General features: G+C 43.4%; 1 protein-coding gene across 2 annotated transcripts; it reads right to left on the bottom strand.

Moving 5' to 3' along the window:
* Positions 1–2,941: 2,941 nt before the first annotated feature.
* SSU72 (SSU72 homolog, RNA polymerase II CTD phosphatase) lies at positions 2,942–22,134 on the bottom strand. Of its 2 annotated transcripts, none has more exons than XM_027702200.1 (5): positions 21,950–22,134; positions 15,995–16,138; positions 6,279–6,418; positions 4,431–4,549; positions 2,942–3,559 (listed from the first exon to the last, which is right to left on the bottom strand). In XM_027702200.1, the coding sequence occupies exons 1-5, from the start codon at positions 22,027–22,029 to the stop codon at positions 3,458–3,460; spliced, it is 585 nt and encodes a 194-aa protein (XP_027558001.1). In that variant the 5' UTR covers positions 22,030–22,134; the 3' UTR covers positions 2,942–3,457. The 2 variants fall into 2 exon arrangements, with proteins under 2 accessions (XP_027558001.1, XP_027558002.1); XM_027702201.1 differs by having other exon boundaries at positions 6,279–6,446; positions 15,605–16,138; positions 21,950–22,036.
* Positions 22,135–22,213: the final 79 nt, after the last annotated feature.

Here is a 22,213-nt window from a genome sequence, read left to right on the forward strand (position 1 = left end):
CAGGGCTTGATGGCTGGAGTGTCCTGCAGTGCCTTCACCTCTCCGTCCTCACAGCCCTCCTCAAGGGGAGCTTCACCTTGCTACAGCCCAGGTATTTATTTTTTTAGGCTTCTCAGGGCCGTCAAAGCAGAGTTTGCTGGTGCTGGGTTTTGCATTTTTGCATATTTGTTTTCCTCCTGCTCCTCAGGCCACAATCAGCCTCCTTATGTAATGACTTGTGTTATATAAACTCCATTCTTCAAGGAACAGTCATTAACCTACTACCGGGTATTGAAAATACCAAAATACTGTCACACAATTAAAACCACTAAATGGTGTCCTCAAATTGGAGCACAGATTGCATTGCAGATGATTTTTTTTTTTGATTTTTAATTTAAACCACACACATGAAACGTTTGACAAGCCAGGCACTTCATGCCTAGGAAGGCATCTCTTGCCACATCCTGCCCAACTCCTGAGAGTTCTCTCCTCAACAGCCCTCTGCCCTCAGCTACTTCCACTTCTTATTGAGCTCAGAAGTGGATTCTACCATTGATTTGCAGACCTCAAAAGGACTAATGTGGAGAGAATGCAGCTGGTTACTCTGCTGGTTGCAGAAAACAGAAGCATTTTTGAAGTAACAGCCAAATAAAATCACAGGAGAGAGCAGAGAATTTGAAGACAAGTCCAAGGAATTGCATGGAAGTGAAGTTTTGCCTGGCTGCCAGTCCATGTTCCCCGTCTCCAAGCCATCCCCACAAATTAGGCACTTTAAAGCCACCTCTCCTGGCCTTAGGGGAGCTGGGAGAATATCCCAGATATTTTTCCCATTTCTTTTAAACCAAAGTTTCTCCTGAAATCTTTTGACACAGAAAATACCTTTGACCTTGTGTTTAGCCACACTTTTATACCTATACACATATACTTTGTGTATCTCAAACAAGACTAGGACACCATGAAATTCCTGTACAAACTGAGCTTTTGAAATCAGAGGATTTCAACGCAAATGAAGCGTGTGGAGACAAAGTAACTACATAAATGCATACATTTTTCAAGTTAAATGAGAAGTAACGTGTCAGAGCATGAACAGCTTTAGCTGAAGAACAAGTTATGCTCACAGAAAGCTGAAATACTGACTGTGGATCATTCAGAATACTGACTTCTCCTTCCAGAGCATCCATCCATCCTTCTGCACACTGGTAAATAAACAAGTGACAAATGACCAGCTCCCAGTGCTGCTTTGCCTTATGAACAGAATGTTTAGGATGGAAAGAACTGCTCTGCAACATCCTGTAGACTCTATTATGGTTTCAGGCTTCTTAGTTAAGAGATGCAATGAAGTTCTAATTATTCCACACTTAGCACTACAGCAGCCAGAATTCTCTGCCAACCACACACACGAGAAGTGCAACCTTTCTGTAATAAAGAGGACTCTGCTGTGAATCTCCATATACACACAAAACTTGGGTTAAAACATCCTGTGTGGGTTTTTCCTGCCTTCCTGTGAAATAACAACAAAGAGCTCTGTTTAGGACGAATTAAGTTGAAAGCAAAAACATTTTTCAAACACTCCCCAGGTTTCACCTTGCCAAGAGCAGAACTCAGTGCTGGTACCGCATGGGGAAGGAAAACTCTGCTCAAAATGCTCAGCACTGTGCTTGCTTGGAATGCCTTTTTAAAGAGATCAACTAAAGCAGTTCATCCTCACAGAACCATCTCCTTCCCCTGGCTGTAAATATCCCCATGGTAACAGAGATGGTATCAGACAGACAAACGAGGAGGAGCAGAGGAGGCCAAGGAAATCCATCAAACACAGAGTCTCCGGGAACAAAATGGGACAGGACAAGCCAATTGGAAAACACACACCCTGCAAACCTTATCACAGCTGCTGCTCCAGCTCCCCAGCCCTTATTTGTTCTGATCTAGTCATTCTCCACGACATTTTTAAGTATTTTTAACAGACAGGCAAAACAGCCCAGGTAATTCAGGGATATTAAACACTCCCAGGACCCGAGGATGATGCACTGACCCATTTGGACACTGGCCAGGACACGGATTGAGCTGGCAGAGGCCTAAGTTTTACCACAAAGCAGTTGAAACCACAGCCAACCCCCAGGATCCCAGGAGCAGCGAGGTGTAAGGTTTCTTTGGGAGCCTGACTGAGACTTCGGGATTTGCAGCTGCCAAGAAGGTATTTTCCAATAGGGACTCGCAGTTCTCAGGTGTGGAACCCGAAATGCTGCTCCTTTAATACCTGTGTGTTCACTGACAGAGGTTAAGCAGCATCACCTTAAGATTTACTGCCACACAGACAAAGTTGTTTGCACAGAGGGGTGACACTGGCCTGAGCTGAAAGTACTTGCACCAAACTCCTGCATGTGCAAAACACTTAAGAAGGAAAAATAAGTAATTCCTGCAAGCTGCCAGAGGTCAGTGATGGAACAGGAGAAGCCAAGAGCACAAACCCCATTTGATGCTGCTTCACTTTGTTTGTTGTCCTCAGCTACCCCAGAAGAGCCTGGTTTGCTCCAAATTGTTCACAGGTTCTTTTAAGAAAACAACTTTTAAGATCCTCTCTTGCCTGTAAGCAACAACACTTTACCAGTCACATTTTGAACGTGCAATAATTTGGTTTCAGTATTATCAGTCTGAGCGGCTTTTGCTCAGTTTGTACACACGTACCCACTTCCTGCATTTTGAGCCATAACAACCACATTTACTGCTGCTGTAAGGGAGGAAAATGCTTCTATTCAAAACTACTTTGGTTGAAAAAAAAACCACCCAAATTTAAATTATTTCTGTTGACAGTGGACTTTGCCATTTCTCCCCATTTTCCTTAGACATTGGGCCCTGACTGCTACAGTTACAGCCTCTCAGTTTTATTCATCTCACACAGATACTTTGTTTTACCTCAAAAAGAGCAGACACTTCCTCAGCTGCTACTTTGAAAACAGACAAACTCAGAGGTTTTTCATTTTTATTGGATGCTTCCAACTTTATAGCTAATAATATACAGATACTCAGTTATTTAATTGTTCCATTCACATCCTCAGCCATTCTGTCACATTAAATTTAAAAAAAAAAAAAGCCAAAAAAAAATGCACAACTGAAATAAAATAAATTTGTAAGCTGGAAAAATACATTATAAACTTATATTCAAGAAACATTCTCTTTATAATTAAAAACCTACTTGTAATAATTAAAGTAGGATTTAGAAAAGAACTTGAATTTAATTTTTAAATAGGTGGCCTTTGTGTATACTTTTCATCATTTCATATGTACAAGCCCAACCAGTACCTCTGCCTACCTGTGACAGAACACCTGAAACAAAAAGACACTGAAAAGGAGTTTTTAAACAAACAAACAAACAAACAAACAAAAAAAGATCAATATTCATTTTCCAGGAAAATACAGTATAATCAGAAATTTAAACACATGCTTCCCTCATCTGTATTAAGGCCTAAGAGACAGATGTGCTTTAATAAAAGCAGACAGTATGAAGAAAAGTCCTTCCACTTTTCTCTTCAAATTCCTGTAACAGCTCATCTATTTCATTTTCCATGTCTTCTGTGTGCTGTATCTGGAAGAGAAAAAAGACTAAGCAACCAGACTCCAAGGATATGATGCTGTTTAGAAAACTGTAATAATCCCAGGCTTTTGGCTCGCTGGGAAATCCAACCCAGCAGAGGCTGTGCCCGACAGTGCAGCCCTTGGGTGCTTTATTGACATTCCCAGCACTCCCAAATGCACAGATATTCTGCTTTATGTTTATCTGCAGATCCTTCCTTCCCCAACCCACCCAACTGGCACTTCACTAGCACTTTGTCGAGTAGGCAACATCCCTCCCCACCAGCTAAGAACCCTCCAGAATAGCTCCAGGCACACACTGAACAGATGGCTAAAATTTCAAGTCCTTGAACCCTCTTAGGCTTTTTGAATCTGGAAAGGATTTGAGACCAAAATAGACCACACAGGCTGGAGTTAAAAAAAAGAAAGCCTGTTGCCACCCTGGACTAGGTGAACTCCTCAACCTGGGCAGCGTAAAAGGACACAGGTCCTTCCTCTGCTCTCAGTTCCATTGTCTGAGTGCAGCTCATTTCAGTCTTACACCAGTGTTTTGTTCCACATCACACACAGAGCACTGTGGTGCTATGAAACACACCCATAAAGGGATTTTTTTCAAGAATACCGAGATTCAGAATGCAACTCTGACGTTTAAATCCCACCTAATTCAAATTGTTTCACTTTGCAAACCACGAACCCGTGGTTAAGTTCATCTATTTGCCCAAGAGCTCTGAAAATAACCAGGAGAACTTGGGAACTTACAATCCTTGACAGGGATTTTACTGACCCCACTTCTGCAATGTGCAGCACCTTTCAGGAGCACTAAGCAAAGCCCAGCCCCCTGTGCAGTCCAAGGCACCCCCAGGAAACGAGCCCTCTCTACTTACACACTGGCAGAGCTCACAGATAAGGAAAGCACCCAGAGTGGCCTCCTCGTGGTTATCCTGAATGTCCACATTGATCACATGGACTGGTTGACACGTCTCCTGCTCTCTGGAATTTAAATCTATTTGAAAACAAAATATACATAACAGCAAAACTCGGGGTGGAACTGTATTGTGTTTTACACACAAAGTATTAACAAGGTTTTGAAAAATGCATAAGCATTGTCACATCAGCCTTTCCCAAACTGGTTTTTAGAATATTTTTTTATTTAACGTTGTCTTACACATTGTCCCTTTCATTTCAAGAACAAGAAATGGATTTTGGACACAGAATAATTCAGATTTGTGGAAGGGTCACGACAGTTCGTTTGCCCTGCTCGAGGAAGGTTATACTGCTCACTACTCTTTAAAGACCATGATCAGGAGTCTCAAAAATCAAGAAGGATTTTGGGCTTCCTCGCCTGGAGGGTTTTAATTGCTCATTTTTTAAAAAAAAAGCACTGTTCATCCAGCACTCTGAATGTGACACTGCAAGGTGAACTCCTACAAGTCACATTGAAAAATTCTAGCTTTAATGTGTCCACTTATTAACAAGGGGTGGAGGGGGAAAAAAAACCTCCATCCTTTTCCTACTGGCGGGCCCTTGTACTATTGCTGTGCCTCTCTAACACCCTTCCTACTGGACATACAAGTTCTCTCCCATCCCCATCCTGCACCTTCATGTTGGCAAACCCGTTGGGGCCTCCAGTTTAAAATGCTGGTTTTCACACCCAGAGCCATTTGGGTCGATTGTGAAGGGCATTATTACCATGAAGGGAGAGAGATGCACAACTGGAAAACCAGCAAGGGGTTGATCTTCCCCTCCCTTCCTCAGGACACTCACCTAAAACATCAGAGGGGAAGCTGCTTTCTACGTGAGACACGCTGCACTTGCTGAAGGCCCCTTCAAGTGCCAGAGCTGCCCTCAGAACTCACTCACACATTTCAACCCTTCCCTTAAGCATTCAGAACACTGACTGCTTGGTTTGCAGGAGCCCAAATGTACTCTGCACTACCTGTGATGTGACCACTGAGGATGGAAAAGCCAAGGCGACAGCCCTCTAAGTTGTGTGTATGATACTAATTCAGCTGGCTGGTCTTTCAGGGTGAAAAGAACCCCTTAAATCCTGTATCCAGCATTTCCAGAGGCAGACAAGGTTCTCAGCCCAGGAACTGAGTCACTGCTGAGAGCCCAAGGTTTTGGGTGAGTTCACATGGAGCCTGTGCACCGAGATCATGTGGGACCCAACCCCCACCCCAGATGCTTCTGGCACATCTCACTTTGACTCATGCAAGGCAAAGCCATGCCACGTTTGCACAGTGTTAACAACACTCAGGAACAGCTTCTCCACCTGTACAAGAGGTATTTAATGTGGATAAACTGCTCAGTAGGTCACAGGAAGCCTTCTGCAGGGAAGTTGCATAAGGAAGAGATCTTAAGGCTTTGTTGCTCCATCAACCCAGGGTGGAAAAATGCTCATCTCATACAACTTGCTGTTTTTGGAGATCCATGGGCATTTCCAAACCAAACGTGTTACCTGAATTTCTACAGATTTCCTTATGTCAGCCCTCAATATTGCTACACATACACACTCCCTGTAGCTGCCAACATCTTTTAGCAACAAGAGCTCAGCCATCCCAGCTCTGGTACACAAAGCCTACATCAATGACTGCAAGCTCTTGTCCCCACTGGTGTTCCAGCAGCAGTAGTTGGAGGAGACAGAGGTGGTTCCAGATTTGTGAAGGACTTCGGGGAGGAGGGGGGAAAAAAGCACCCAAGGTTAACTTGGTTTATCAGTTCAAGGTCCTTACCTTCTACTACTTGATCATAGACTCTTTCTTCACACGTTAGGATCAAATCAAAAACATCTTTGCAGTTCTGGAATCTCTCTGGTCGTGGCTTGATTCTCTTATTTCTGTCCAACATGTGTAAAATTCCATTCTGTGTGTATCTGAAGTCATTTGAGTTAAGTATCTTCACTTTAAGACAAGTCACGTTTTTGAGCAAATGACCAGTACAAGTTAAAATTATTACTGTATCTTTAAAATAAGATTCTTCCTATTTGCAAATAGAAACTCCAGTGACCATTAAAGAGACTCCCAAGATGACAGTGTGACCCCCATCAGGGTAACTCATGCAGAGACCTGTCATTGTCACCAGTCCAATGGCAGGACAGCTTTAGAAGGCCCTCAGAAGAGCTCAGAAGGACAACTTTTCTTGGGCAACTATTTTTATATCCATAATGTTTAGAACACACAGCCTGCTCTGTTTGCATAAGCAGAATGTCCTACATTCACTCCAGGGGCCTCCCTCTTCAAAGGCAATTCCAGGGTGTTTGTGGTGTCACCTGCACAAAGCCCCACCTGGGCCTTGGGTTTATGCAACTGAACTCCCAAAAAAGTCAAGGAAATAACAGAAGCACATCCCTTAAAAATATCCCAAGATACATTCCCATTTAGGGAATAAGAAAAACACTGACTTTATGCCTGTCAGAGCCTCATCACGGTGTGAAAGGAATCTGTTAAGCTCCTCGGGAGCTATATTTGTGCTGCTACTGTAACCTTGAGGTTTAACATCCTGCATCCCCCTTTCAGGCAGGATTCACCAATCCCACTGTTTCCTGAGCCTTGTGGGACGTGCAGTTCCATCAGGAGCACTCCAGGGTTGACTGTCACACGAATCTACTCGCTTGAGTAAAACCAAACTCCCTCTGAAGGCCAAGCTTTATGGGTAAATCAGGAATACCAGGAAAGGTTTGACTGGAGAAAGCCTGGAGGCAGATGCACCTCTTCCTTACTCTGACACAGCTGTATTTTTAGCCATCTAAGTAGATATTTTTACATTCAAATAGCAGCCTATAATTTCTTGAGGCAACGGGATTCTGCGAAAAAAAAAATCATTAGTAGCAGTATGTGAGGGGTCATCTTGGCTTATTTCCTTGCTGAAAAGGTCACATACATGTATTTCTTTTCAGAGAACAGTCCTAATACTTTTGTAACAAAAGACCAACAACTTTCTGCCTACCTTTTTGCAGTTGCCCTCTGGTAGCTCAAGTTCTACTCCCCTTGGTAGCCAGATGTGCACCGTGTGCTCCAAGGTGTTCTCGAACAGTCTTCAAGCAAAAAGCCTCCAAAGCTTTTAAATCTTTCAAGTGTTTAAGCTCTATCAAGACTTGAACCCATCTTTCTACCTATTAGATCTACTTTATGTTGAAAATATACTCAGTTCTTTTGTGTCTGCACCACTGCACTTCAACTACTTCAGATTTCAATTTTGCACCACAAATGGAATGATAAGCTGTTTATCACAAATATATGCAGTCAATTCTCTCTCTCAGCCAACTGACTTTGACCACATTTCTTTTCTCCAGGTCGCTCCCAAGCCTTTTATCACTCTTCTTTCCAGAAAGATTTCTCCTTATAATTATTAAAGAATTGTCCTTTATAGCCCAAAGCTCTCTCACAAGCAGCTCCTGCACACCAGCACCCACTTCTTCCTCTCAGCACCCCTGTAAACTCTCCTTGGATTTGTCATGCTTGGGAAAAAAAGAAACCCAACACTTAGATGAAGCCATTTCAGACCTCTGGTTATTTCTAGAGTGTTTTGAAAATGACTGCATTTTCAAAATACCATTTTCAAAATACCTGTCAACACCTGGCTGTGCTGCTTTGTTCTGTTGGAAGGGGAGCCCTTTCTGGGCTCCGTAGTCCTCGTTTCTACATCATGCAGTTCAAGGGGAAAAAAAAAAATCCACAACATCCCACACACTTTTTTGGGTTCTCTTTTTTCCCTTTCTAGGATAAAATGTTGCTGGCATCTGTCCCCTAGCTTTCCTGACTGAGCCTGGAGACAGAATTACGCATATTCCAAAAACCCACACAAGCTTTCTGCCTCACAGCCGAGCTTTCTGCTGCCAACTTACAGCTATTTTTTTTTTCCTCCAAGGGTCCATCTGCCTATAAAAGGAGACTGAAATAAGCAGTTAAGATTCATGACACTTTCATATTTGGTTGCCTGAAGTCTTTTTCACCTGGCAGAAAGGAGCACAGCATCCCCTGAGCAGGCAGGGGGATGTGCTCTGCATGACTGCCCCCAATGCATCATCACAACCCAGCTTCTTCCTCTTTGTGAGCTCAGGTGAATGCAGATACTACAACTCACTAATGGTTTCCACTGCACTGCCAGATGTGGAATCATTGAAGTCAGGCTCTGCTTTCCTTCCAACAGATTTTAACTCCATGCTCCCTATCCCGTGCATCTCTGCTCTTTCTCTTCAGCAGCCACTTCTTCAGCAGGTCCTCCCAAGATTCCCACCTGGCTTTCCCTGCTGTCACACCTTCCCAGCCCTGCCATGCTCACACTCAACACAACATGCCTGCATTTCTCTAAGAGGCCTTCACCTCCTGCATAGTAAATCCATCACATTTTTACAGGGAGTCCAGTTCAGATTTCACCTTTATTGCAGTGACTATGCTAAATGGATTCACAGGATGATGAAATCCCTGCGTGACAGCTCAGCAATGGAAAGACTTGATGTAAAAAGGAGATGGTGCAATACAAGTTGAGTTTTTGCAATAGTTGCTCACTATTATATGGACATGGCCATACCCACCTATTTCTATTGTTTCTGACTGTGCATTCTCTCCTTTTAGCTAAGGATAACCCATAATAATCTAGTGATGAAGATATACACGTATTTAAAAAAAGAAGTTACGTGTGTGTTTGGATAAACCCCTAAAGCTTTCACAGCTTCTGCCACCCAAATTTAAAATTCCTGTCCTAGACACCAGAAATGCCTTTTACCAAACATCCCTCACCCTTCCAACCAATTTATCAGTAATTTGTGTCACTGACAGGGTGAACACTTTCAGCCATGAGCATAAAGTCTCCAATCCTGTATGATTAACAGTGATCTTACTGATCCAAGTATTCAGTAACTTTCATTTTAACTCCCACGTGAAGCTGAAGCTCCCAAGTGATCTGAGCTGAAAGTTTTGGGGTATATAAATTAATTACATAATTAATCTTAAATCCCCATCCCTGGAAGTGTTCAAGGCCAGGTTGGATGGGGCTTGGAGCAACCTGGGCTAGTGGGAGGTGTCCCTGCCTATGGAGAGAGGTTGGAAGGAGATGATCTGAGGCTACTTCATTAAACATAATTGGGCAAAAAACATTTGTTAAAATGTATATATACTCTTTAGTTGGGGGGGGGATCTTTAAATTAATGGTTGGCACCCAAAGTTTCCATATCTTCAAACAAATCTGACATGCTGATTATTCCCTGTGGTGCAGGTGCCACCATATTCAAACATTGCTGTTCTTCTTTGGGAAAACCAGCAGCAGAGCAGAATGCTTCTCACACCTCCATTTGCAGGTCTCTTTTCTACACCATCTAAATTTATTTATTAGTACCTGCATTATGAACAACTCACATTGTGTTAAACCCTGCTTGGCAATTTGTCTAGGAAGTAGATATTTCCTTAAAGGATGTGTGTGTGAGGGGGGTGAGGCTGCCCAACCTTCTTCTACCTTCAGCATCAGCTCCTTTTATAGGGAAAGAAAGCCTGAAAATGGGCCTGGGCACTACAAATCTACTTTCCAAGCTTGGTGATTACAGCTGCAAGAACTGCCTTCACTCCACAGCCAGAGCACAGACTGCCTTTCCCTTGAACTGAAATTGGGTTGGGTTTAGTACAAACCAGTTTGGTCACAAGTCTTTCAGGGTACTCTAAAGTCTAAACACTGAACCATTCTATGATTCTACTGGATTCAAAATGAAAAGAGAGTAGGTTTACGTGGATATTGGGGAGAAATTCTTCCCTGTGAGGGTGGGGAGGCCCTGGCACAGGTTGCCCAGAGAAGCTGTGGCTGCCCCATCCCTGGAAGTGTCCAAGGCCAGGTTGGAGCAACCTGGGATAGGGGAAGGTGTCCCTGCCCATGGCAGGGGGTGGAAATGGATGATCTTTAAGGTCCCTTCCAACCCAAACCGTTCTGTGATTCTTTGATTCTAAAATAGGCCATTCCAAACTGTAACAAACATACTAAGCTGGGTTAAGTAACATTTCTGGTAACATCTGTGCCTGCATTAACGACCTGCAAAGAACTGAACTTGTTTTTCCTTGTGAAGGACAACTACCTGGGATTTTTAAGCTACAAACTGCACCGAGAAGTCCAGCTGAGCCTGCTCAAAGCAGCTGGTCCAAATACAACCACATGCCAGCCCTGCTCACTCCCTCAAGCCTGGCTGAGCCCCAAAGCTGAGGGTACCTACCCAAACATCAGCAGAAGCAGGAAATATCTTGAGTTTAAGCCCAGAGCTCAAATGCCAATGACTTGTTGGTGCTGAACAGCTGAAACAGTATTTGGGGATGAAACTGGACAGAAACAAGCTGTCAAAGGGGAAAAGAAACCGAGTAATGGGAAAACCGAAGACCTGAAGAAGGGATGGCACAGAAGGGATGGCACAGATATACTGAAGGGACTAAAGGAAGATAAGGATACCAGAGACAGACCACAAGATGACTTTGAAGATGTGTGGCATGTGTGCCCACATCATCCAACAGCTGCACTTCAGCCAAGTGTGAACTTCAAGAGGAGTCTGGATTGCTGGAATGTCCAGTGTTTGATCACTTGGCTCAAACTACTGCCAGGTCCAGTAAGTGACAGGGACATGTAAAAAAGGAATACAACAGTCACTGTCAGGACCAGTCGGCAAGAAAGCTCAGAAGTGTCACCCATGACTTTTAGATGCTCTTGTCAGGTTTGGAAACCACTGCCAGGTTCCAGAGGATGAGCAGCAAATGTCGTAGGACTGGGCTGAGGGGGGAAGAGCTTTGAGGAAGCTGTGAGGAGAGAGAGAGGTCTGTGAGAGAGAAAGAGTCACCTCATTTAACGCCTCAGGGAAGCAGGGGCTGCAACAGCCCTTCTCAAATTGCCTTCTGCTGCTGTCACTGCTTTGTGCTGTGAAACTCAAAAGGTAATTTTCAGCTACCTGGAGGTAGAGCTGGATAGGGAACCTCAGATAAAGCAAACCACAAGCATTACAAACCCTAAATCAATTAAGCCGTTTCATTTAAGGCATCTGGGAAACCTGAGAACACAATCACAAAGACAGCAGGGCCACTTTGGAACAGCAGCATGCAGGGGAAGCAACACGCTGGATGAGGCTGCAGGAAACAGTCCTCAGTGCAACACTGGCTTGCAATTAATGCCAGTTTAAGAAATTACAGTCACTACCATGAAAATGGATTTGGAATCATTGTAAGGAAAAGAAGGTAGAAGCATCCCTTATGCTGGCACAGAAGTTTTGTGTTAATGGGAGGTAAAGTCTTCAACGCTCCCCTCCTTCAAGTCAGGGGGAAACTGCCAAACCTGGGCCAATAAATGAAATCATTTCAATTCTAAGTGGATTTTACAAGAGTCCTCAGCCTCAGACAGGATCCTGCAGTAAGAATTCCTTAGAGCATCTGTTCAGGACTCACTTTGGCTAAGGAAATAAACCTTTTAAAGACTAGCTGGGAGACTGACAGCACGGCAGAGATGTTTTAGATGCTGAAAAGCATTTAATATTAGATTGGAGTCTGCTGTTTCTACCGTGTCCCTAAGTTCAAACACAGGGGAAATAACATTTAAATAATATATTTCTGGTTTATATATTTTTAATAATTTTATATCTTCCCTTTTTAATGTAAATGAAGCCAAGATTAAAGGCATTCTGATCAGAAGTCAGACTAAAAAGTACTGAAAAATGCTGCGTTTGAAAGGCCTGGGACTTCGTGAAGTGTTTTGGTCTTATGATCCTTCATGGAGAAAAAGGGATTAGAATTCAGCTATGGCTGGAAGCATATTGATTCACACAAATGTGCCTCTTAGAAGCCTGTTCAAATCCAGTTTAAACACTGCTTTCCACCCTCATCCCTTCCCTCTACTTCTAGGAGCACTGAAGTACTTTGAAAGACATGTTAAGGAAGAAAATGAGACTTGTACTGCACTGCCTTTGGAAGAATTTTGCCACTGACAGGCAGGCCGTGACTTCAACTATTTTTAGCTCTTGGAAGGTCAGGCTTCAAAAAAAACAGAGAAGAAAAAACCAAACCCAACCTTAAAAAAACCCAAACAAACCAACCCTAAACATATCTAAAATAAACCATCCCAGAGTGGTCTCCAGACACAGAAGGTATCCTGCTGACCACTGCCATGACAGCTCAGAACAGAAGCTGACAACTGCTTATCAGTTCAAAATCCATGAGAAAACCTGATAAAATGTAAGATAAATACATGCATGAAGAGCTTACCTGAAGTAGAATTAAATAAGTTACTGCTCAAGACTGAGCTACAAGGCAATACCACATGGGCATCCAGCTTCAACATGGAGTTCAGAGAAGAAGATTATCACCAAGATTATCACTACCTTTTTTTTTTGACAGAAAAGAATCAATATGTCTTCAAGTGAGATGTATCAAGCCAGTTTTTCTTCTTCATTTCTGAAATTTTCCTTCTAACAAGCACACCTTTAGGAACTTCTTGAGGACACCTTTTCCACCCTCCCCTCAATTTTATATCCTCAGGTAACTATGGAGCTAAAACTGGAATCCTACCTACAGTTACAGAGCAGGTCACATTAAAAGAGGAGGTAAAACACAGGGAAGAGAGCAAGAGGCCAGGCTTGCAGATTAGATGCAGGCTGCCTAGAAATCCTAATTAAAAATGCCCACCTATCTAAGGAAATCATTAGGCATCTTTAATGTGAGGGTCACAGATACACCAGTGTTGAGAAAAGGAAAGGAACAATCAGTCAGGCAGTTAGACAGCATTGATAAAGGACCCAGGAGCTACTGCTGCAGAATTTTGGTCAAATTTCCATTTGAACAGTTCCTATCCCTGGGCATAAAAGCACCTGCTGATGAAGATTTAAACGGGTGTTCAGCAAGTTTCATCCTTGACTAATTTTTGAGTTCACTTGAAGGCAGGGCTCACCAGTTTTGCTCTATTTTTGCTTCATCTTAAAGTCACCACCATATAATTAGAATTGAGTCCTCAAACCCCCTCACACAGTTGTAAGGGGCAAGTGTAATCACGATCTTGGAAAGGTGGATTACACATGCAAGTACAAGGTGGTGTATCTGTACTACACACACAGCCCCAGAGGTGTTACATGGCCATGTCTCCTCCAGATTAGCAGTAGAATCCTCCTCTACTGTTGTCCTAGAAATACTAGAGGAATATTTTAAAAAAGCAACCAAAAGCCACATTCAGAACAGCTTCAAATGGTTTTGTCACAGCCCTCTATTAGGGCTCAGGGAATTTAAATGCTATATTCTCCAAATGCAATGGGAGATGTGGGTACTTATTTTAACTATAAGTTTTAACTACCACATCTTAAAAGGCTTTGAAGTACTTCCATTTTAGAGACTCTGTAACCACCTACTCAACCGAATCTCTTATTCCTGTGCTTCTTAAATGCAACATATGCCTTCAAGGTATGTGAGCCTGTGCTCTATATTTCACTAATTAACTATAATGAAGGTGCTTTTAGTCTCTGTAGAGTGGGTTTTTAATAGTTGTCCCCCCTTTCCACAAGTGAACAGGAGAGGTTCAGTGGATCTTCTCTCTAACACAGTTTTAACCTTGCTCTGAGGGAGGTCCAACACTGCAGCAGCTCTTTTGCTGTTTGAAACCACTGCTTTCTGAAACTGGGGACATTTCTTTGGGCAGGGAATGTTCCATGTCCCTCACGGCCACAATTTCACTGAGTATCTGGTGTGCACAGTGCCTGGGATCCCTGCTGGCATGTGGGACTGGATGGAGATCACTCCTGAGTGAGGCAGAACTGGATGCTGAGCCCTCACACTCCCCGTGGCTCCTCGCTGCCATATGGGAATGTCCCCAGGACACACTATTTCAGACCACATGGAAAGGCTACAGGTGAGAGTCATGTCCACTGAGCTGATGAAAGCAAGGCTGGGGAACAGAACAAGCAGCTCAATCATATGGAAACACAGCTCCTTTTGTTTCCCCACCCCAATCCAAGCCCAGGAGAAGAGCAGGCCCTCCCCCCACACAGGCCATGTCCACATGCCCACCACCCCTAGGAATTAAGGCTCACCCAAAAGGACTGAGGTCCCTGGGACCCTGGTTCACAAAAACCTATTCCACACCTCGCTGATGAGAGTAGCTCTGCTTTTGGTTAAAATCTTTACCCTAAAAACCCATTTCTGGGAATGGAGTTGATTTCTGTGCTGAGTCTTCAGTCTGAAAACCTCAAATTAGCCGAGAATCAAAAAAGCAAAGTCACAGAGGCAATTGCTCCTGCCCTATTTCCCTTGAAATGGCTGTTGCTTAAACCTGCTTTCCTTCATCTTGAGAAAACATTTAACTGTGACACTGCAGATACATTTGGGGAACACAGCAACTGTGTCCAGCATGGAGCAGAACCAGGAAGGTAACTCCTAAACATGCTGAACAGGGGGGCTGGGCAGGATTTCTGCTGTTTGGGGTTTTTTTTAAGTACTGCCATACTCAGTACAGCAGCAACGAAGGATGCAAAAAGGAAATCACAAGTCGTTAGTGCTTGTTAAAATTAATTCTCAATTCAAGTTCTTTTCTTTTGAAGCAGTTCTTTTAATCAAGATATGGATATGACATACCTCGTTGTGTTGGGTTTGCAAGATTTGCCTTTTCTCTATAGGCGGAAGGATTAAAAAAAAAAACCACCAACAAATAAACCAGCACATCACATGTGATACAGTAAGACTATATCCTACATTTTGAATTTTTTTTAAAAAAAAAAGATCTTTGTTGAAAAAAAGAGTATCTAGAGTGAGTGCCCCAATTTTGTAGGTTTGTGGGTTTTCCTAAAAAAAAAAAAAAAATAATAAATCAACTTTAAATATAGATATTTTAAAATCATGCAGTTTGACATTAGTCATGGGGTTTAGTAGTGTGCCTAACCCTGATCACCTCTGCTCTCCAGGATTAAATATGTTATTGGGCTCTCCTATGTCCATTTTTTATAATACACTATGGGGTTATTTTTTTCTTGGTGCACAGATCATGTACCACGAAATCCTCAGTGAGAAGGGTGAGCTCTTTAATGAAAGGTATCCTCTCTCCCAGAGAAAGTATCTGTAAACCTTACCTGGCAGTTTGTCTGAGCTAAATACAACATTAATGTCGAGGTGGTCGCTCTTCCCAGATCCATTATCAGGACAGTCTTTGCACTGAGAGGTGTGATCCACAGTGCAGGGCAGGCAATGGACAATCTGTGAGTACTGATGTGCTTTCATTCAAGAGCTAAACATGTTAACACACTACAAAAGAGCATTTGGGATGTGTGCATTGTAACTTAGCAACTTACAAGGGAGCATTAGAGGCCCACTGTAAAAAAAAAAACCTATAAACTGAAATCATTTTAAGTTCGCCAGTCAAGCAACTCTCTGTTCCTAATGCATAATGCCAAGTAATGAATTACACCTTTCAAGGATGAACCACACTGGATTTTTTAAAGAGGCCATGCCAACAGGGATACAGTTCTTTGTCTTTCCTAAGCAGATCATTGTACATCTGATCATATGTTGTTTTGAAGTCATAAACATTTGGCTTGTCCGGGGCTGGTCCTGGCAGTTTCACGTGAGTCCCTGTGCCAAAGGATCGAACGCTGAATCCTCGTTTGCTGCAAGACAGAAGGGAAGGGGAGAGGGAAGGCAATTAGACTGGATGATTTCCAACAGGAAAACAGTGAATTTTAAAAACACCCCACAGCAATCAGCCAAATCACAACCAAACAGTTCAGCAACCAAACTGCCAAGCATTCCCAACGTGCAGATTTCCTCGCAGTTACAATCCAAACTCACACACCATTTCCAAAGGAGCACCTACATTTGGTAGGGATTTTCTTACAGTTATGGTACACAGTTTTTTGGATATTTCTTTTCTGCTTTCAGACATCCTGGATTTGCAAGAAAGCACGTGTCTTATATTCACTTCTCAACAATACAGTGGAGGCAGAGATGTTTTTCTCTTCATATAAGAAAGTAAGTAAAAGTAGCAGAACATTTAAGTATTGATCAGTTGGTAAAGTCTCTGGGATAACTACATTCCTCTCACTCTGCTGCCCAAACTACCTCTGGTGTAATTTAATTAGCCCAGGACAAACATTTGTGTGCCTGGCACTTTGCTCAAGTGCACTGCAAACCATCCAGTGTAATTACATTTACACAAGGGGGGAGATATTCCGCTGGCTGGTGCCTAAAATTGTGGGGTGAATCAGGGCTTGCTCCATTCCATTCTTATGAACAACCACTTGTTTAATAGTTCTAATTAAAATAAAAAAGGGAGGCAGGAACCTGCTTGTCTTTAGGGGTAATGTCAAAATGTTCCTTCTGATTAACTGAATTATTTGTACTTGAGCCTCAATACATCCTTCACTAATATTAACAAACATGACAATATATTTGTTGAATAACAGGACCAAAAATAGATTGTTTTCTCCTGGTCTAATGGACAAAGTTACAGGGTAAGATACTGTTGCTGTTGTCCAGAAGTCCTGAAACATTTGGGTCTATAATGACAATGTAACTTCAAACAGGTCAAGCCCATGACTTAATCTATTTTTTCAAGCACTCCCACTTCCACCTTCAATGATTTTAGCAGAGACTGAATGGAGTGAGTAATGTTAAAACAAAAAGCAGGCAAACAACCCAATGCCTGTTCCTTCCCACTCCCCAAAAACAAAACCCAATTTGTAGAGTTTGCTTCTGAGAACAGTGAACAGGAGACTGGGGGCCAGTGCAAGAGTCACCCCTTGGTCAGCAAGGAAATACAGAAGACACTGATTCAAGTTGCCTGTTTGCCTTCAAATGGTGCCTTCAAAGTGACCCAAAATGCTTCTGTGCACACACTACTGTGACCAAGTTCTGCCCCAAGCTCAGACACTGCTCTGCAACTATCAACACTTATTTCCTCTCATTCCTCCTATAAGGACACAGCCCCTCCTTTCTCTTTTCTTGCTTCCCTACTTTTTCCTCCAGCCACTATTTATAGGTCCCTATTTCTGTGAACAGGCAGGATACATGATGATTTTTTGCTTCTTTCTGCAGGACTAATGACTGAAACCGGATGCAAGTGGAAAAAAGTGCAATTCTTTGCCCCTCCCAGCCCTCCATCACATGTAACTGGTGCAGTTATGAGTCACTGGTAATTTATTTTCCCTGCAATACTTCCAGACCCATGTTTTTATTCTGCTGCTTCTACTGGACACAAAGTGAGCCATTATATGTGTAGAAGAAACTGCAATGCTAAGGAAATAATTTAGTTTCAAATTGATTTTTTTCTTCTATGGTTTCCTCCTAACTTTTATTTTTTTCTTTTAATATTACTCTTTGAAAGAGGCCTGTTTGCATCACAGGCATCAAATCCCCTGCTGGAAGTGTCCCTGAAGTTTGTGTGATCTCATATAAAACAAAACAGAAATCTTCATTTGGCCCTTCCACACATCAAAAATTTGTGCCTCCAAGGCCAGTGACCCATTGAAAATTCCTTCCTTGAATTGCTGGAATATGTGTTTCTCACATGGAATTTCACGCTTTGTACCTTGGCAACTGGTAGTGTCAACTTTTACATTGTTTACACACCAGGTAAAGTGCTACGAAATATTCTAGAAGTGTTTCAACACATTTCTTGCAACAAGTGGGGCACAGGGGAGGGAAGGATGCCTGCAGAGAGCCTTTATTCACCAGCCTGCTTTGCTTAAACAGCTGGAGAGATCCAGTAAAACTACCCAGAAGATGGAAAATAATGAGCTTCAGCTTTGTCATGAACAGCAAAGGGTAAGGCAGACTAACACACTATCCTAGCACTGGTTTCTGGAAATGCGGAGCTTAAACATTAACAAAATTATAAATGGTGCCAAATTTCAGGAAGTTGTTTCTATTAATAGCATCAAGACTGACGTAGATAAACTACCAGTATATTAAGGACAAAGTGAGTCAGTGGACAAATTCATTTTCTGCTCACCTCAGCCCAAGTGCAGAGCTCATGACAAGGAGTTCACGTGCACTACTCATGTGCCCGTGAGCATTTCCCTCCACAAACCCTCAGAGCTCCCTGCAAATACCCCCTTCTCACCAGGACACAACTGCTGCTGAAAGCACTAACAAAGCACTCACACCCCACAGGGTTGGTACCACTCAGCTTCAGGTACTGACAGGAGAAATATTAATCCGTGCAGACTGAGATGTGAGCTTCTGTCCACACCTTTCTTCTATTTCGTTGTTATTTTGAGATCTCACATATTCTTATTAAGGTATTTTTTCAGCTTTCTGTACAGTCATAACAGCACAGCTGCTCTTTACAGTGGCCAGTAGTGAGTATTACTAAACTTCAAGCAAATGCAATGAATCCTGCAGTGCCACTGCAGCTGGTAGTGGTGAGGATTTTCAGGGGACCAATCACTAATTTTAACACAACTCTTTCCACAACATGTAGCAGAAAAATAACTACCAACAGTGCCCTCCTTGTAGGCTCCTTAGAAAGTACACTATGCCATTCAATCAGCCTAAAAAACCCACCCCCAAACAACCCCACACTGTTAAAAAGCAGGACAAAAGCACTGGTAACTAATTTTGAATACTACCAACTTGCTGTAATTTGCACTATCACTAACAAGATGTCAAATGAAGTGCTTTAATCTAAAAATCTGAGAACACTTCCTTCTTCTTGAGGGCTTATTAATACAGTTTAAGTAGGAAATATAAATGCCAATATTTCACTTGAGTTTAGCTGCTGACAGATGATGGCAGGAGAGAAGCTGTGACTAACAACTTAAACAGCACTGGTGTTCTCTCACAGGGTCAATATTGACCTACAAGTCTTACCATCAATATGAAATTGAAGTTTTAGCTACTGTGGTTTCGATATTTAAAACTCTCTACTGCCACTAAGACATTCCTAATTTCCTAATACTCTGTTTCCTAAAACAAAGGAATATGTGGCTTAAGTGTGTATCAGCATCCTACAGGTTTTCACTACCAGTAGAACAGAGACTCTGAACTCAGTAACTTCCTTTCAAGGCCATCAAGGTACTACCAAGCAAATACACACAAATGGAAATGTGGAAGTTGCTGCATAAAAACATTTGGTTGTAAGAGAAGAGTTAACTCTTCTGCCTCCCTCCTCTGTGTTTGAGGGAGAACCACGGCCTGTCTGCATGCTCTGTGGTAACAGAAGATAAAAGAAGGAAAATAAAAGTCAAAAAGACCTACAGAACGTGCTGGGTTTGGTTGGGTTAATTTTTTCACAGCGGCCAGCATGAGCTGTGTGTTGGGTTTGTGTTGGTAACAGAGGGATATTTTGTTATTGCTGAGCAGTGCTTACACAGCACCAAGGCCTGTTGTGCTTCTCACCCCACCCCAGCGGGCTGAGGGTGCACATCATGTGTGATAAATAATGCAGGATGAGTAAGATGTGACCCAGGGACTGGTTACACACACCCAGTCTGACAAGGAGGAGCATGTCCTTCTGCACAGCCCTTATTACTGCTCCTGTTTCCCCTTTGCTTCCATGCCCCAACATACCCCTGTGGTGATGGCTCTTATCCTATCAACAAACTTCACACAGACCTCCAGTCTGACTTCTGTTGGAAAATTAGAACAAAGTGTTTAAACCTGGTTGATTGCAAAATACACAAGCACACACCGAAGGCTGGACCCCAGACTTTGTTTTCTGATAGTCACCTGCACTTCTGATAGAATTTATATCCTTTAAAGTCTTATAATCCACTAACAACATACTTTAAAGTTTCATAATTCCTCAGTTTCTTCCTCTTTTAATCACGTGTTCTTTTCCAACTGCAGTGCAACACACAGCAAGACACTGCCTGAACTGGTGAGGCAAGATGGGCTCTGAGCCAACACAGACGTTTTCCTGACGTTTACTGGCAAATCACCATCCTCATTCCATGGGGCAGTTATTTCCTTATCTTTATTTTGCCATTTATACAGCCACTGCCGTAATTACATAAAATCAAACATTTTCCGAATAAACACGTTTTGTTACGTTTTAATTCAAATTTTAAGGGAGAAGAGACTTTAAAAAAAAACAAACTAACATTCCCCTGCCACATTTGCCAACCCTCAGTCACACCGGAAGTGATTTATTTCTTCTGCAAAAACACAGGAGGAAGGAAAAGGCCTGACTGGGAAGTAAATTTAACTTCGTCATCAGTACTCAGGTTGGAATTACAACTCAGTTTCAGTGTCATTAGCAGAAAAAACAGCATCATGTTTTCACGGGTAACATCTGATGCCAAGTTTAAGCCTTAACAGCACGAAATGCTGCTCACAGTAAGATGGCTGCCAGAACCAGATGCTTCTATTATTTATTCCTTCAAAGGCTATTATTTTATTTAAATGTAGCACACAACCTACAGATAGTTGTTCGGCTTCTTATGCCAGCTACGTGTATTTCTAATGTGAGTGTTTCTTCGCAGAACTTTAACAAAATAAACCCAACCACCTCCATCATGTTCCTGCACTGTAAAGGGAAGATTTAGGGACATGATTTCAGGCAGCTCAGGTCTCCTCCTGTCCGTCAGTCCATCCTCAGTCTCCCATCCCCCCTTTTGAATTCAGCCAAGCTGAAAACACCTGGAGTCCTAAATAGATTAACACTTATAATCTCAAAGACACTTAACATTCTGACCCAAACACTTGGCCTGGTTTTCCTGCAAGAGGAAAGGGCTCCCTTTCAGGGCATGGAGTGGTTCCAGTCTTCACAGGATGTTCCAGGGTTGGGATGGACCTTAAATATCGTTTTGTTCCACCCCCTGCCATGGGCAGGGACACTTTCCACTAGACCAGGTTGCTCAAGGCCTTGCCCAACCTGGCTTTGAACACTTCCAGGGCAGGGGCAGCCACAGCTTCTCTGGGCATCCCCTGCCAGTGCCCCACCACCCTTTCTACCGCAGTAAAAAGAACTTCTTCCTAACATCTAACCTAGAAATTTCCCCTCTTTCAGTTTGTACTCCTTGTTCCTATTACTACCCCAGCTCGTGAAGAAGAGTCAGCCCCTCTCCGGCTTCCCCGTGGGCCCCCTTCAGATGAAGCAAAAAAAAAAAAAAGTGTAGGGGGGTAAGGAAAAAAAAATTAAAAAATAAAATAAAAACCTAAAATAAATAAATAAAATTTTAAAAAAGGGGAAACGTTTAAGTTTTCAGACGTCGAGACACGGGCCCCGTTTTGGGGCCTGTCGAAGGGGCCCAGCCCGCGTTTTCAACGCCGGGTCCAGAGCGTGAGAAAAATCTAAGAGGGTCCATCAGGGAGGGCAGAAACAGCCGCCACCGGTTCGGGGATGCGAACAGGACGGTGCCCCCAGCCCCGGCACCGAACACGGCCCGCCCTGACAGCGGAGCGGCCCGGGCGCGGCCTAGCCGAAGGGAAGGGAAGTATCCGGCCAGCAGCCTTTTCCCGCCCCGCTCCCCGCTTACCTGAGGATGTTGTGCGCCTCCATGCTGCGGTTCTGGTTGCTGGAGCACACCACGGCCACGCGGAGCGGCGCGGAAGGCATGGCAGCGGCAGCCGGGGACGGGACGGGACCGGGAGGGGGACAGGCAGACAAGCGGCTGCTGCCCGCGGCTGCCGGCCGCGGCTCGCACAAAATGGCGGCGCAGCGCGGCGGGCGGGGACGGGACGTGTCAGCGGGGCCGGGCCGCGGGGGCCCCCGAGCGGGGGCGGGCGGCGGGGAGGCGGAG

The sequence above is a fragment of the Neopelma chrysocephalum genome, unplaced genomic scaffold, assembly GCF_003984885.1.
Source record: "Neopelma chrysocephalum unplaced genomic scaffold, ASM398488v2 Primary Assembly neopelma1_180, whole genome shotgun sequence".
NCBI classification, from domain to species: Eukaryota; Metazoa; Chordata; class Aves; order Passeriformes; family Pipridae; genus Neopelma; species Neopelma chrysocephalum.

Coding starts and splice junctions, on each gene's coding strand:
- SSU72 (XM_027702200.1), bottom strand. CDS start 22,029: ATGCCTTCCGCGCCGCTCCGCGTGGCCGTGGTGTGCTCCAGCAACCAG. Junction 16,139..21,949: donor GAGGCGCACAACATCCTCAG/GTAAGCGGGGAG, acceptor TCTGTCTTGCAG/CAAACGAGGATTCAGCGTTC. Junction 4,550..6,278: donor CTATGATCAAGTAGTAGAAG/GTAAGGACCTTG, acceptor GTTTTCAAATAG/ATTTAAATTCCAGAGAGCAG.